General features: G+C 41.6%; 1 protein-coding gene across 3 annotated transcripts in view; it reads left to right on the forward strand.

Moving 5' to 3' along the window:
- LOC117434714 (zinc finger protein 385D-like) overlaps positions 1 to 16239 on the forward strand; it is an 82230-nt gene that overhangs the window by 26686 nt on the left and 39305 nt on the right. Inside the window, exon 1 of one of the 3 annotated variants that reach the window (XM_034057340.3) lies at positions 14552 to 14917. The exons of the other annotated variants lie outside the window; for them this stretch is intronic. Coding sequence (XP_033913231.3) covers positions 14908 to 14917 — 10 coding nt within the window. The 5' untranslated portion in view covers positions 14552 to 14907. Of the gene's footprint in view, positions 1 to 14551; positions 14918 to 16239 lie in introns of those variants that run through there. 3 annotated transcript variants of the gene reach the window in all.

Below are 16239 nucleotides of genomic sequence, written 5' to 3' on the forward strand. Positions count from 1 at the left end.
TTTGACCTTTGCCTCAGACAGCTTAGGGAAGAAGTCTTGAAGGTACTTGAAGGCTGCCGACTCCTTATCTAGAGCTCTGACAAATTGTTTCATAAGGCCCAATTTGATGTGTAGTGGTGGCATCAGCACCTTCCGGGGGTCCACCAGTGGCTCCCACTTGACGTTGTTCCTCCCCACACAGAACTCGGTCCGCTGTGGCCAGTCCCGCCTGTGGTAGTGCGCCTTGGTGAAACTTGGTAAAACCGCCTTGGAGACCCATCAGGAATGCCACCATTTTGAAGTCTCCTATGACCTTGATGCCATCTCAGAAAAATGCAGATATGTATCCACTTAGGCAGCTGGAACTAAACTGAACTGGTGGGCTTAAGGCCCCTGTATTTATACTACTATTTATATTACTGGAAAGTTCTAGAAAGTTCTAGAAGTTACTCCAGGTTTACTCAGCACTGAATCTATCTGGAATGTTCTGGAAAATAGGTCAATTTCAAAATATCACTGTCCTGGTCACAAAAGCAAAGTTTGTGGGGAATAATAGCCATTTTCTATAATTTTGAGGCATAAGCAATTAGGAAGTAACATTTACTACCCAGGAACCCCCAAAATAAAAAAAATTGTTACACGGTGTAATCAGCAGTAGAATAAACCTGAAACCAAATCAAATTGCCTGTTAAAGACAGACAAGAAACAACAGGTTGATCCAGTCATTTATAAATTCTGTTATGCCGACACATACAAACATGAACATGCATTTAATGCTGTGCTTGTTCAAATAATCAAATATCTAACCCAGCGCTAATCTAAATGGTCCTAGAATTGTTTTTATTATCAACATCTGTCTTCTGCACTCCTCCCTTTTTAGTTACTTTAAACCCCACTGTCGCTGTGATTCTGTTTTCGGTGCAGAATACGCTGCACACATAAAGCTAAAGTGATTATTACAGAGTGATGGGCGAGCGAGGGAATAGTTGCCATCTATCTGTGCAGTTTTGCAGCTCTTGTCGCTGGCACTTTAATAAAAGAGTGTGAGTGGTTACTTATCATGGTAATAATATTCGTAAACACTTGAGCTGTGGATTGCACCGGATTAGCAGCATCCAGCATGGGTGTTAATGGGAATGGCTGTGAATTCAGTGATTGAACTGAGTGACTAATTAACCGGAGCGATTTTCTTTTTCTTCTATATTTTTAACTCTTTGTTGTACCGCCTTGATCTTGAATGCTGTGGATCTGTTAGGTGGTGAAAAACCAGTTTTGGAGAACAGCTACCCTCTGTAGTTCTTGGGGAAAACCATCATGTGTAACTACCTGGTCAGTATTCTCACAGCCTACTGTCAGTGACTGGGTTATGTGTGCTGTTTTACGCTTTCCAAATGTCACAGGCCTCTGCAGCCGTCATCTTACACACCATTAAGAGTCTACCCAATTTACAGCCAATTATCAAAAATCTAACTGCTGTGGGTCTTACGAATGAATAGGGGTTCCAAAAACCGCACAGTTATCCTGCAAGATCCCGAAGTCAAATGGCCAGTCCTGCAGGTGACAGATTCTAAGACAGATTCGTTATGGAGATAACCAAAAGCTGTTAATATAAGTTGCAACCAATATGATATGCAAGGACCTTTATACAAGTCGTTCTGTCCATTCTAGTAACATTGAACAACCTTCCAGTCGTACTGGGTCCTAAATACAATGGGAACTAAGCATTGAACTGCAAGGAACACTAAGGTCATGGTTTGTCACAGTATAAACTCCCATTAAGTTGCATCCCTTTTCCGGCTTGTCTGTGTAGTTTAAGGATGGAGTTTAAATAACTCCCCCAAGTGCAGACAGCAAACCAGTCAGTGGCTGAACACGGGTTTGAAACCAGGGCTTCCTGGCTCCCAGTCCTCACCCCTAACCACTGGGCTACACCTTCTCTGGAACCAGAGGTCCTTGAGGATTCTTAGCTTTTGCAAGCCAAATAGCACAAACAATAGCTGTGTGAATGACGATTCACAAACGACCCTCCTTTTAAAAGATGGCCCGTTCTTCAAGCCGCTTCGTCTGCCGATGAAAACAAACAAGATTGACAAGCGATGTAATGACAAGTGACAAGCCGTCCACCCGGCGCAAGTATGGCTCTGAAGTCTGACGTTGATTTCCTACTTAAAAAAAGAAATGCCACCAGCCAGCAAAATGAGCTGTCGACACTGTTAATGTAAGAGACCCCCGACACTGCAGAGAAGACTGCGGGCTTGAAGGAAAGAAACGCTTCACTGATTCATAGATTATTTGTTTACAGTCCATAAGCGTGGATGATTAGTAGTTAAGTGAAGGGACGATTTTGGTTGTTCTTGTAGCAAAACAGTACTCGGGGAAGGCAACATGGCACAGCAGAGACAAAAATTAAAAGCCTCATTTCTGGAGGATTGGTGTTCTCAGAATAGCCCTTGGCAGACTGGAATTCATCAATAAAATACCCCAATTTGGCTAAATGTGGCTGGAGGCTAGTGAAATGTATTTTCATTAACAAAAATGATATCTGATACTACAGTAAGCTACAGAATTCTCTGTTTGCAAGCCCTAATTTCAGGCACACCTGGGCAGTGAAATTGTACCCACCCCTACGACACCTTCTTCCCAGTCATTAACCAACCACCAGCTGCTTCTCCTATTGACTGACAGGCAGTAACATGCTTTGACCCCTTAGACCTGGTGGAGCCTTATTCCTATACAACTTGTTGTGGAGCTTGTCAGCACAAAAAAAAAAAAAAAAGAAAAGTATTAATGTAGTATATGATTTGTGAATTATTTGCAATATTTTAGACTGACCCACATTTGTATGTTTCTTTACCTTATTAGTAGATAATTCTACTCCTGCTGTTTGGGCTTGAAATTTGTTGTCGTCCCCTTGATGGGCAGCACGGCACCCCTGGACCGTGCTAGGTTTGGCAGTACCAAAATCCCCAGCTACAATGCGACGGATTGGATTTGCGTGGTTAATGCCTCATTAATTCCATTTATTTAATCATTGAGTTTAAATTTGTGCAAACAGACATGTGCTTAATAAGAGCTTTAATACTGAGCACCTCAAATTGTATGCAGCGGGGGTGTCTTGTGGACATAGGGGATTAAATATTACTCACGCTGAGGTCCTCAAATATCCATCTACTGAGGAGGTCTAGAGGGAGTGGAGGAGTCTAAAACATGCCAGTAAAATTATGAATCAACATTGTGTAAAACATGTTTGTAAAGCTTTGTATTATGTGATATAAGAACATAAGAAAGTTTACAAACGAGAGGAGGCCATTCAGCCCATCTTGCTCATTTGGTTGTTAGTAGCTTATTGATCCCAGAATCTCATCAAGCAGTTTTTGAAGGATCCCAGGGTGTCAGCTTCAACAACATTACTGAGGAGTTGGTTCCAGTCTCCCACAATTCTCTGTGTAAAAAAAGTGCCTCCTATTTTCTGTTCTGAATGCCCCTTTATCTAATCTCCATTTGTGACCCCTGGTCCTTGTTTCTTTTTTCAGGTCGAAAAAGTCCCCTGGGTCGACATTGTTTCAATGACTATGACACACCCTGTTGATAGTGTTATGGCAGGTGTTTTTCAGGTTTGAGACAATGAGGCTGCAGTTTTGTATCTGGTTAGACAGATGTGCAATGCATAGATTCTATATGTGTTAAAATAAAATGAAAACTATTTAAATACGCATGCAAAAAAAATATTAAAAGTCATTTTTATCCTGCATATGTGTTCCTATATCCTGTTTGGGGCTCATCAGTGCAGTTTGAATTTTAAAGCGCTGTGAATGAATATATATATATATATATATATATATATATATATATATATATATATATATATATATATATTTCATTTTGAGGTAAGTAATGAAACAGTTTGAATTCTATGAAATATAAACTTTATGTTTTTATGTTTTACATACAAAAAGATCAGCAGTGGAACACACTGCATTAAAACTTGATTATCAAACGACAGAAATGACACTGACAGATCTATTTTGTTACATGGTTACATTTTGCTATCAGTTTATATACATTAATAGGTTTCGAAATTGTGGACAAGGCAATATTTTTTTTGTTGCTTTAATATCTTCGCCCTAAAGCGATAAATTAATTCTGCTGTCAAGTCTTGAGCGTGTTGTGTGCAGGTGTGTGCGTGTGTGTGCGCGTGTGCCTGTGCCTGTGTGTGTGTATGTGTGTGTGTGTGTGTGTGTGTGTGTGTGATTATGAGAGAGAGAGAGAGAGAGAGAGAGAGAGAGAGAGAGAGAGAGAGAGAGAGAGAGAGAGAGAGAGAGAGGGTTAGGATTGACATTGATTCAAGAAAGCCATCATTGTTTACTTGGGGCTGCATAGATTTGCCAGAGCAAATTATTCTTTTTTTTTTTTTTACTTCTACTGAAAACGTCTCTTTTGCTTAATTTGTCCTGACCTGATTTCTCAAGAGCAGAGGAGCATGGATCTGTTACATCGCTGATGCAGGTTTCTCCAGTTGGGAACATAATTAGGACAAGAAAACTGAAGGGTGATTGGAGGGGATTGCATACTGTGTATGTTTTCTATAAAAATAATGCAGGGGGGGGGGGGGGGGGGAGCATAGACTGCCTGCATATTAAACCCAAACTTTCAGCAGATTAACTGACAAGCCATATTAAACTGAAACAGCAAGCAGTGTGAGCTTCCACTGTTGAATTGGAAACAGTGGGCAAAAAAGAAAATGGGATCTGTAGCACACATTTTTGTAAACGTGACTGACTGGCGTCTTTGATAAAGGACTGACAGTGGGATTGGCAGGTGCTTCTGTATCCACGGCAGTACAAATGACAGACGGAACAAAAAGTGATGACTCTGACACACCCTATTGATAGTGTTATGGCAGGTGTTTGTGATTTTTGAGGCGATCAGGCTACAATTCTATGTCTGCATTGACAGATGCTCATGTTTTCTGCATGAGTCCGTAACGCATGCAGAAAAAAAACTTAGTAAAGTCAATTTAATTCTGCTTTCAAAAGGAAACATCTTAGAAAAATGTGTACGGGCTTGTATTGTGAATACATTGTTAAATGGATGCCTGCTACAGTGTCATTGTTCTGGTTGCATTTAGTCAATGAACTCGCATTTCTTTTGACGCTTCCCAGCAAAATAAGACATACTGTATCTCCAAATCTCCAAACGCTGAAAGGGAATTTTGACAATGATAAGGCGAAAAAATAACGTAAATGACACCTGACGCGTGCCTGTGTTTCTCCTGACGTCCCTGCAAAAAGAAACTTTAAAAGATTTTGACAAGCTCCCCCTTTGCGTGAACAGAAGGAGGATCGCTGAGGCAACGAGCCAGTGTTGAAATGACCGTTACTAATATAAGATGATAAGCCTCTGCAGATGGCCTCCCCAGATTTATAATGTAGCGTGCAGCAAGGTTAAATGCAGTCAAAAGGAACGGGGACAGCTAATTTGTGATGATTATATAAACCAGACACTGCCTTTTTCCAAGGCCTTTGAACCTGTCTGCTGAACGCTGTTCGCAAATCCAAAACTCTGCAATCTTTCCCCTTTCTTTTTTTTTTATATATATTTTGTAGTCGGCAATTATTTTTTATTATTTTCTCCCAATTTAGAATATCCAACGGCAATTTTTAGGCTCAGCTCACCGCTACCACCCCTGCGCTGACACTGGAGCGGCAAAGAAAAAAACACTCTGTCCTCCGAAGCGTGTGCCGTCAGCTGACCGCTTCTTTTCATACTGCAGACTCACCATGCAGCCACCTCAGAGCTACAGCGTCGGAGGACAACGCAGCTCTGGGCGGCTTACAGGCAAGCCCGCAGGCGCCCGGCCAGACTACAGGGGTCGCTGGTGCGCGGTGAGCCAAGGACACCCTGGTTCACACATGTAATTTTTGTTTTTAAAAAAGCATTTCCAAGTGAATTTAATCCTGCCTTCAAGAGGAAATATCTTTGTAGAAAACGGAGGAATTAGTCACGCAGGCTTGCATTGTAAATCCTGAAGCAATGTAACAATGTTAAATCAGCCTCTTCTACTGTGATTGAAACGTGTCATTTTCAAATGCCCTTACTTGTTCAGCTGAGAAACGATCATCTCATGTTCTCATGTCCCCCCCCCCCCCCCGTGGAACTCTAAGTGCACTGTGTGCTGGCCCCCCCATAGTGGAAAGGTAACTCTGTCTTTGGTAAATTGCTTTGCTGCTGGAGCAGTGTTAGCCCCAGACAGTGATCTTAGTGTTTTCCACACTTGCAGCCCAGTGTCTGGCGGATGCCAACACCTTCCAGCTGAGCCGACAATGTTACCAGAGCCTCTTTACCGCACATCTGGAACAGGGGGTCTGGCAAGGGATAAATTGAACCAACAGCAGGAAAAACGGCTCACACAGTGATAGAGTAAGCACAGTGGGGGCAATAACGCCAGAGCATTCCATTGTTTATGGAAAAGACTGTGTTTCCAAACAGCAGTCACTGACCCGCACTCTGTGCTCTGAGTAGGGAAGGAAATCAAAGAAGACTCCCTCGGTCTGTTAGTGTGCCGTTGTAGAGAACTGACAGAGCCTTTGATTGGTGGATTTACTCAGCAGAAGAAGAAGAAGAAGAAGAAGAAGAAGAAGAAGAAGAAGAAGAAGAAGAAGAAGAAGAAGAAGAAGTCCATCCATACCGAAGTCATTCACCACCAAACACAAGTGATCCATGTGCTGTAAGCATTAACCCCTCCTTCCCAGCACCCCGGGGAAAGCTAAGTAAATAAACACTTCTGCAGTGTTCGTTTTCAAACAGAATCAATAAAGTACATTCACCTTCATTGTAGATCTCGCTTCCAGTCCTCACATGTGCACTGAAGCTTGGCAGAGCCTCTGTGTGAAGTCTTGCGATACAGGGCATAAAAATCAAGGTGCATTTATATCCTGAGGGGTTTGTAGGTTTCAAAGACCCCGAATTTAAAATTCTGAACCCCACACACCCCCACACTTGCTCAGTTTTGGTCAGATTTTACTGTTTTAAACATTTCGTCTTTATTTCTTTGTTTCTTTATTGTAGTACTGTGTCTCTACTGACAGCCATTGACAGGTGTCCTTCCATATTAAACCTGGACGGCGATTGGACACCCTTGCTGTAAAGTGACACAGGCAAAGGAACCAATTTTATTCTCAAGCAGATGCTGTCAGAAACACGATTATCACAATAAATAATCAAAGAGTAAACTAAATATTGATTATCATTCCAGCCCTGCTGCGGGTGTAGGAATGGGATCCTGTGTTTGAAATCCAGCTCAGTCCCTCTGAGTCACCGCGTTGACCTTGGGATTTTGGCGTGCTTCGGTATCTCCACTTGTAACGCTGGCTAGAGGAAAGCAAAGTGAGACCCCTCTGGAATTTTGCATCTGGTGGGCTATTCCAATCCAAAGAGTGTCTTGAATTTTTATATGTTTTAATGAAGTGCCCATTGGAATGAAAGTGATTTTAATGGGATTTGGAAGAATGCATTTGGGAGAGGCTGGTAAAGAACGCTTTAAAAAAGAAAAGAAGGAAAAATGCATTTCTATTTCTTTATATGACGTGGAAAAAAAAATCCTTGAAAACATACACTGTTGCTGCAAAGGTTTGGCATCTCCCCCCATGTAGTAATGTCCACTACACTAGTGGATCAGTATACTGTATCTGTATGTGGGTTAATAACATCCTAAGGGAGTGATGCTTGATATTGTTATGTTGAACAGTATCTGTTTGCGCTGATAAAAGGATCAGCAGAGTCCTGAATGAATTTGAATGAATTTTGTTTATTTTTGCATCTGGGAGTATAGTCACGCCACAAAGAAAAAAAACATATACTGGCAAATCAGAATGGCTACTGTGTCTTAAGTTTCGAGAGAAGGAAACATGTGCCCAAAGTAAAGAATTTTGGAACATGGATTCTCAAACGTCTGCTGTACGTTGTAACTGGGAGTTGGTATCGCTCATTTGAGCTGCCGGTAATTAAAATGCTACAGCATGCAGATGCTGCGTAGTAAAAGTGCCGACTGACTGTTTCACCCAACACCTTTGCTGAAGTTCAAACCACAGCTGTTTTCTTGTGGGAAAACGGCTCACAAAAATGTCATCTGACAGATGTTTGCTGCTGTGTTATGGTTCCAGCTGTTATATGAAAAAGGGGAGCTTTTTTTGCCTTATCTTCTTAGGAGTTTGCATAGGGTTTGTAAATTCAACTAGTCACATACTCCTGTGGCAATAGTATGTAGGGTATAATTCTGTACACTCTGTAGACTGTAAAATGAGTAGAAGCCCTGAGTATTACAGACACAGTGATTGGAATTCCCATACACTGTGTCTTCTACAAGTTGCCAAGAATCAAAGCTTCATGCTGAAGACCCAAGCTTACAGCGCTTTGCAAAAGAATTATAACAAACCCTTAGAACAAAGCTTAATTGAATGAGACAATCAAGACTTGGGGGCTAATCTACACTTTGTAGATCCTCCTCAGAAGCTTCCACTGAGCTTGTGGGCCTCTTAATGGAATTCCTGTGCCTTTGAAAGAAGTCGGTGAGGGAGCACGTTCCAGTAATCATTGTTGTTTCCAGTCGGGTGGTGGAGGAAGGGGGGGGGGGCTTTGGGGGGGGGGGGGGTTTGCAGCTGATTCAAAGGGCACAGCTGGCCCATGAGACTGGCTTCCAGACCGTATTAGTTTGTATCGCTTGAGTGGCTCTGTGGACATAATGCCTACTGACAGCAATGGCTGCGGACCAAGAGCGCATTGGGGAAAAAGAAATACAATAAAAAAAATATATATAATAATAATAATACAATGAGGAGTGGGTAAATGTGTTTTCCTTATAAAAGTTTAACGAGGTGCCCAACTCTGGGGTGCCTTTGAACTGCCTGCTAAGTAATTGGTATGTACATGCACAGCAAATAGATCCAGTCAATGGAAAGTGTTAATAAAAATGTAATTCATTGTTGAATGTATAATTGTTTAATCTCTAGAATCGAAAGCACCACAATACATTCCAAAAGGGTCATAGTGCATGAACCATGTATTACTTTGTTTTTTTCCCATGTTTTCACAAAGGTTTCAAGACCTGTGTTCCACCCTATCATCCATAACTAGTAAAAACTCAATAGGGCTGAATCTAGAAATACTAAAAAGAAATTTGAATTCAAGTTTATTTTAGCTTATCTGTGTTCCAGCTTAAACCTCACCCCACTTTTCCCATAAACAGAATGCACCCCCCCACCCCAACTTCCACAACAATGCAATAGCTGTTGTGTAATGTTTATAAGCAAGTTTCTTGCAGTTAGCAGCAGCTGATGCAGCTCATTAGAAGCTTGCCAATTTAGACCAGATCCACTGCATAGCATCAGTGTCCAGCCTTCATCGCCAAGCCAGGACCACTCTGCTAGAGGACAGTCGTGTCCCTGGCAGTACGGAAGCGCACTGGGCTGGCACGCCATCCTCCGACAGCTTGCTCACGGCTCCCGTGGGACTCCTTCCAGAGCAGTCTTGACATTGAGTCAGGGAGCAGGGTTTCTCAATACAGGTTAATTCACTAGCCTCATATATCTTTTCACCTTGGGTTTGACATGTTGATATGTTAGGTATTTTCAGTAAAATGTTAGGGTTAGGGTTAGGGTTAGGGTTAACACCTTTAAGGAAATAAAAAGCAATCCTGTTTCATAATGATCTTTTGTTTCCTGAGCTGTAAGAGTGGCTGATTTTCATTTGTACCCTCCCGCTGCTGCAAGGAATAGCAGGAGAATTCTTGTACGACTCCAAGACGAGGGGAAAGCTAGTTTCAAGCTTAGGAGGTTTATATACCTGTGTCCCAAAAAACGACTTTTTTTGGCTGACAGTAAACCAACTTAAACAAGCAAGATAACGATGGTCTGCTTTCTGAGTAAGTCCTGGAAAACCAAACACTTTTCGTTCAGGCAGATATTGGCAAGGATGTTTTCTCACTGGCTGAGTTGTCTAAACTGCCAGCCTGCCAGTCTGGAGACAGGCATTATAACTTGTCTCGTGTGGGAGGGAAGGAAATGAGGATGGACTGGAGGGGAGGTGGTAGATGAACCTGCTTCATTCACAAATCCATGTTCTAATGAGCTTGCTAGGTGCATGATTTTTTTGATGATGCAGTAAAGAGAAGCCTTAAAATTATAACATGCAGTATGCATGTAAAACAGCCTTGTATTAGACCTTAATGAAATGAGTTTAAGTTGTATCTGGGGTTTGATCTTACCCAAAATGGGTTTCATTGCACTGTATATCTCTTATAGCTGTGTCTGCAATTTTCTTTTGCTGCAATCAGTTTCCTTGTTTCTGAGGTACAAAGCAGTGGAGTATGAGAAAGACCCAGAGTGCATTTCCTTTGTTGCATGACATTGCAATGAGCTAATTTGTTTACAGTTCAATTGCCTGGCGGCTGTACATTTACTGCAAAATTCCTCTTTTGGCAAATGTTCATTAGCAACGAACACCCGTAAGTATAGGTCAGTTGATCTTCAAACAAAGGAATGAAACTAAGACTCATAGCAGTATTTTTAGCCATGAATTCAATTAGCTGCCCTTTATAGCCCATTGGGATACCATTATAATCCCAGTTTATTACCCTGAAGAAACCAGCAGATTAGCAGTCCACATCAGTAACCAGAAATGGCAACACAATAGATTTGTAATTAATATTGCACCGTGGTTTGGTCCTTATATGGTAGCACTGATATTGTGCTGACCTACTGTAGACCACTTTGAGTCTGGATTGGTTCATTGCGATGCTATGGTGCTATGGTATCTGTGTAGATGGTACAAATCTGATACCCAGTGTAAGTAAACGCATGCAAGTGCACAGTCTTGTATCTGTGGTTTGATAGTGATTGCAGGGGACGATCTGTGTTAAAAAAAGTGGTCTGAAGTCAAGTGTAACTCTGTCAGCGCTAGTCAGTGTTAGGCAGCGTCGCTGGGTTATCTGGGCAGACAAAAAGTCACAAGAAATACGGAGACGCTATATTGAAGAAGCAGGTTTAGCCAAATGCTTTTGTAGGATGTTTTTTTAAGACCCGGGTAAAGAGAATTGAGCTGTTTTGCTATTGGAGCAGCACCTTGTTTTTTTTTTTATTTATTAGAAATGATTTCCTCAGGGTTAGATGGAAAGCCCCTCGTTCACATGAGACATTGTGACGAAAAACAATCAACCATCAATCGATTAGAGTAAGCATAATTAAAAAAAATAAACTTAAACCCTTTGAAAGGGCTTGTTTTAAAAGTCAGGTATCAAATTATTACATGGTGCCGTGTAAGCAAATGGATGTTTACTGAAACTTGTTTGGATACTAGAGAGAGTCAAGTAACGCTGCCCAACATCCAGAAGATCTTAACCTGTGTAAACTGCGACCAGGAGATCAATAAGGGACACAATTCCATGTGAATTCCAGTGGGATTAGGAGCTGTATTTCCTTTAGGTATTCCATAACGAATCTGGTATTTTCCAGCTATTGTACCATAATTTGACCAGGCCTAGTTTCACAAAGCAGTTCTAGGTCTGCTAAATCACTTCCATTAAAGATAATAATTAAGAAATTAACACATGTACCCTTTAATGGCTGAGTTGATACTGGCCCTAGATTCTTTATTCTACTGAACAGTGACCTACTACTAAATGCTGATGGCTGTCTACCCTTATGAAAGTACTGTCCGTGTGAGAGAAAAGCAATCAGCTCCACTTTCTTTTTTTTATAATGTCTTTCTTTATATCGTTTGTCACAGTGTGGCTGCCACAGCGAATCCCGACTGGCTGCTAAGAGAGACGGCTGCTTATTTATTCAAGGTGACTCATTTACTTGCATTGAAAAAGCAATTCGAATCCTGGGTGGCTGCTAAGACCAGGGGACCCGTTAGTCCAGGTGTCTGTAGTAAAGCAAGCTTTGCTGTGATTATTTAGTTATGCATTGTTATATTCTCATTCTATTTCTGACACTCTGGCTGAAATGATCCCTTGTCAATGCTCTTGTGAGACAGGGCTCGTTGCTATACCAACGGCGTCAAGGTCAAGCGGATTGGCTGGAGAGCAGGGACTGAGGGCCAGGGCTGATGATGAGTGTGATGACAGCTAATTAAAGGCATTTACACAGGAGCTGTTTATCCATGAAGTGCCAGAGCTAGGGCAGAGGGCAATGCACAAGGGTGCAGAAGGAATAAGCATATCTGAAATGGACTGTACTTTATTATAGCACTGCCAACGATCCTGTAGTCTATACAGGATTATTCAACAATTGGTAATTTAGTGGTAATGAAACGTGCGGTAGAGTGCATTACAGTGGACAATGTGGGCGATGAACTGAAAAACAGTATAATACCGCAAAGGTCCCAAGTTTCATCAACTGGAGTGCTGGGGGGGCGTTTTGGGGTATCCCCTTCCTTGAGTTTTTGCGGGTTGTATGATGACTGTCGCGAGGTCTGCTGGTTTTAATGTCAGTTTTCGGGTCCGACCCACGGAATGCGGGTCACTTGGGTGGTGTGCTTTGTCCTGGAATGTAACCTAATTTGGAATTTTAGGGTATTAGGGTTCCGGTAATTAAATGGTCACTGCTACTTCTGTGCAGGGATCAAAATCTCCAGTAAAACCACACAGGAGAACCTTTACTTGAGAAAGCTGTCCAAAACCTGAGCCCTAGCATCTAAATGTATTTCCAGCATTTTCCGTGGCTCATTTTGAATGCATACTTTTTGTTTGGGCTGCAATTTCCTCTTCTTGTTTTAATAGTAATTTGAGAAGCAAACCCCTGAACAAAAACTTTTTTTTTTTCAGAACTAACCCTTATAAAATTCTGTTGCAGTATACAGTACATAGATAAAAGCCTAGCAAAGTGTAGTAAACCCAAGTGACAGCATATAGTGCTAGAACATACAGGAGTATGTTCAATTAAATGATCAGAATGTTACGTGTAAACACTATACTATAATAAGGATATCGGAAATATTTTTTTCACATGGGTGATCTTATAAATAAGTAAAGAAATACAGAAACAGTACTCTATCCTGATTATAGAAAGCTGCCTGGGAAGATCTCTTAATCATCCCTGCGATGCTGCTTCTGATGATGATGATGATGATGATGATTAAAATCAACTGAGGGAACTTGATGATTGAACTCCCCTTTTCCATTCCAGAGAGGGGGGGGGGGGTCTGCAGTCCGCAAGCTTGTTGTCAGACCCTCATCCTGGCATTCACCCTGCTGCCAACAGACACAGAGTCTCTTTCATTGCCCAAGAATGCTTGAATTCTCGCTGGACGGAGGAGTGGGGGGGGGGGGTAGGGATTATTTGAGCAGCTCCGGTCTCTCATCGACCTGCCATCTATTCTGGATGTGTATGAGCTCTGCTGGCTGCATAGCTGGAAATACTGGCTGGAGCTGACATGGAGATAGAGAAACAGATCCCGCTTTATACAGTGGCAGACCAGCTTTTAAGCCTCTTTTCACATAAGCATATTACCAGGGGTTAATTTCAAACAAAAAGGTACCAGATCTTTTTAATTAAGTTAGAGGGATAGCATTTTTGTTTCTAGAATGTACTGATGATCTGCAGTAGCTTCCATAGATGCTTGAGGGTTTCGTGCCTTATTGTTGGTGTTGGTAGCTGCGTGCTGACCTTTGCCCTCGACAACTTGGTGTGAGCAGGATTCGAACCACAGTCACATGACTCGTCCTGCTTTTAATAGGAACCCCTCAAGATATGAACATTCCGAGTCCCCCCCCCCCCCCCCCCCCCCCCCCCAGGTTGTGTTAAATTTGTAAAATGTTTTGACACCTTGTCCTCCCACACATACCCTCTGCAAACAGAGACAGGAATATCAAAAAATTCTTGGGATGTGAGTGTTGCCATTGTGTCTCAGGCTTCCTGAGGTTTCTTTGCTTTGGCAGCCCAGCAAGTTTACTTAAGAGATAGAGAGAGAGAGAGAGAGAGAGAGAGAGAGACAGAGAGAGAGAGAGAGAGAGAGTGAGAGAGAGAGAGAGAGAGAGAGAGAGAGAGAGAGAGAGAGAGAGAGAGACTCTCTTCTTGTCTTGGAGACTCTCTTCTTGTCGTGTGTCTGTGAGTGGGTATAGCATACTATATATTGTGTGTCTATTTATTGCTCCTGTGTTTTGTTTTTTTTGCCATCCCCTATCGTGTTATCACAAATGAATCATTAACGACATGAATCTTATCGTGAATCTTATCGGCTAATAAAAAAAAATCAGCCCAAACGAACTGCTTTCACAACTTTGAATCAGTCAGTTTATCAAAATGTTTGCTTAATGCACATATACCAATTTAATTTGCTGGCCTGCCAAAAGAAGATTCTTATTATTATTAATAATAATAATAATAATAATAATAATAATAATAATATGGTCCAACCAACTCCCCCCATCTCATTTTATGCTGATGCCCAAGCTTTGTTTTGCAAGGGGGGGTGTCGGGGGGGGTTCATAAGTGGTTAATTTCTCCTGTGTGACGTCTGATTGGGTTAAGCTGTGGCCAGTAGCGTTAAGAGAGGGAGAGATTGGGAAGGGAAACGGAGGGGAGGGGAGGGGAGGGAGCTGTCTCCCAATCCCCTCCATCCCCTTGCCTACCTTCCTCCAGGGCACACAGATCAGTAGACCATTAAGCTTTTAATTGAGGTGCATGTGTATCATTCTCTGGAGTGAGTTGTAGCAGTTGGAATTCGCAAGGAACGAAGCGAGAGAGAGAGGGAGAGAGAGAGAAAAGAGGCAATTTATCATCGTAGTGCATGCTGGCATTCTGTACAGCCTTTCGTGTTTTTTTGTTTTTTAAATTTTGAACCTGAGCACAGATTGGGATACAGCATCAAGAAAAAGGCAGTGCACAGAGAAAGTAAGAAGTCAAGCTGAACTCAACTGAACCGAACAGAATGATTTTAGGTAAGTCTTGACAGACTTTTTTCCTTTATTCTCTCAGGGTTGAGGGTATATAAATTGTATGTGAGCAGCTATCGTGTAGCAATAAGGAAACATGTAGCAGCTTATACTGCTGGCAATATACTGCTTGTATATACAGCTACACTTGTTTAAGCGCTTCAGCACTTGTACTGCAGTCTATAATACTTGTATAGCTCTTGGTGTGCTTGTCAGAAAGAACAGAAAAGGTTGGTGGATAAAACAAACAAATGTGTTGCAGAACGTACATTGTGGTTAGGGGATGACCTAGGCTGTTTTATAGCAAAGATGAAGTTGAAAGGACATTCAGGGAATCAAATATCTGCATTCTCCGCACTGTAAAAGAGATGTTTCTCCAGCTAATACATGATCCTGTTTCTTTGATAAACTTCAGTTTTGGAAAAAAGGATTGCAAAATTGTGAGTTTTCTGCAGGGATACCATCAGACTGACACTGTATTGTCAGTACAGTGGTTTTTGCCTAATCGCTATGGTTTTTTTTTAGTTTTTACATGCACTGAATATTTGATAAAACTGGCAGTGTTCTGGGGGTAATAAGACCCATTGCTTGTGGCTTTTTCCAGGGTCATAAGTTATAATTGGAAGCATGCAGTGTTTCTAGCATCGACCACATGCAATTGGCTTGCCTGCGTTCCAGCTCTTTTATGTATGTTGGCAGAAGTGTCTGGCATCATGAGAGCTGGCAGCTGGCATTACACTACCTGAAGCCTTGATACAGACTGCGTTAGTGTGTGCGCTGAAAACTCCAGATTCCTTGTCAGGGTCTTACAAGCAATGATGTGATAAAGCATAAAGAATTCAACTTTGCCTGTATGCATGCACTTGCTTTTCAATTAACCTTGTAATCTGGACAGCAAATACCGTCCATTTAAAATAAACTAAATGCATGTACGTTTGCATATTGGTCTACATTACTATTTAAAAAAAAAAAATATATATATATATATATATATATATATTACATTTTGAAATAGCATGCAATCTTATAATAGTAACATATTCTCACATACATAACTTTGACATTCACGCATGTATAAATCTAAACCCATACCTTCAGTATTATTATTTGTTTATTTAGCAGACGCCTTTATCCAAGGTGACTTACAGAGACTAGGGTGTGTGAATTATGCATCAGCTGCAGAGTCACTTACAATTACATCTCACCCGAAAGACCGAGCACAAGGAGGTTAAGTGACTTGCTCAGGGTCACACAATGAGTCAGTGGTTGAGGTGGGATTTGAACCGGGGATCTCCTGGTTACAAGCCCTTTTCTTTAACCACTGGACC

Source organism: Acipenser ruthenus, chromosome 28 (assembly GCF_902713425.1).
Source record: "Acipenser ruthenus chromosome 28, fAciRut3.2 maternal haplotype, whole genome shotgun sequence".
NCBI lineage: Eukaryota > Metazoa > Chordata > Actinopteri > Acipenseriformes > Acipenseridae > Acipenser > Acipenser ruthenus.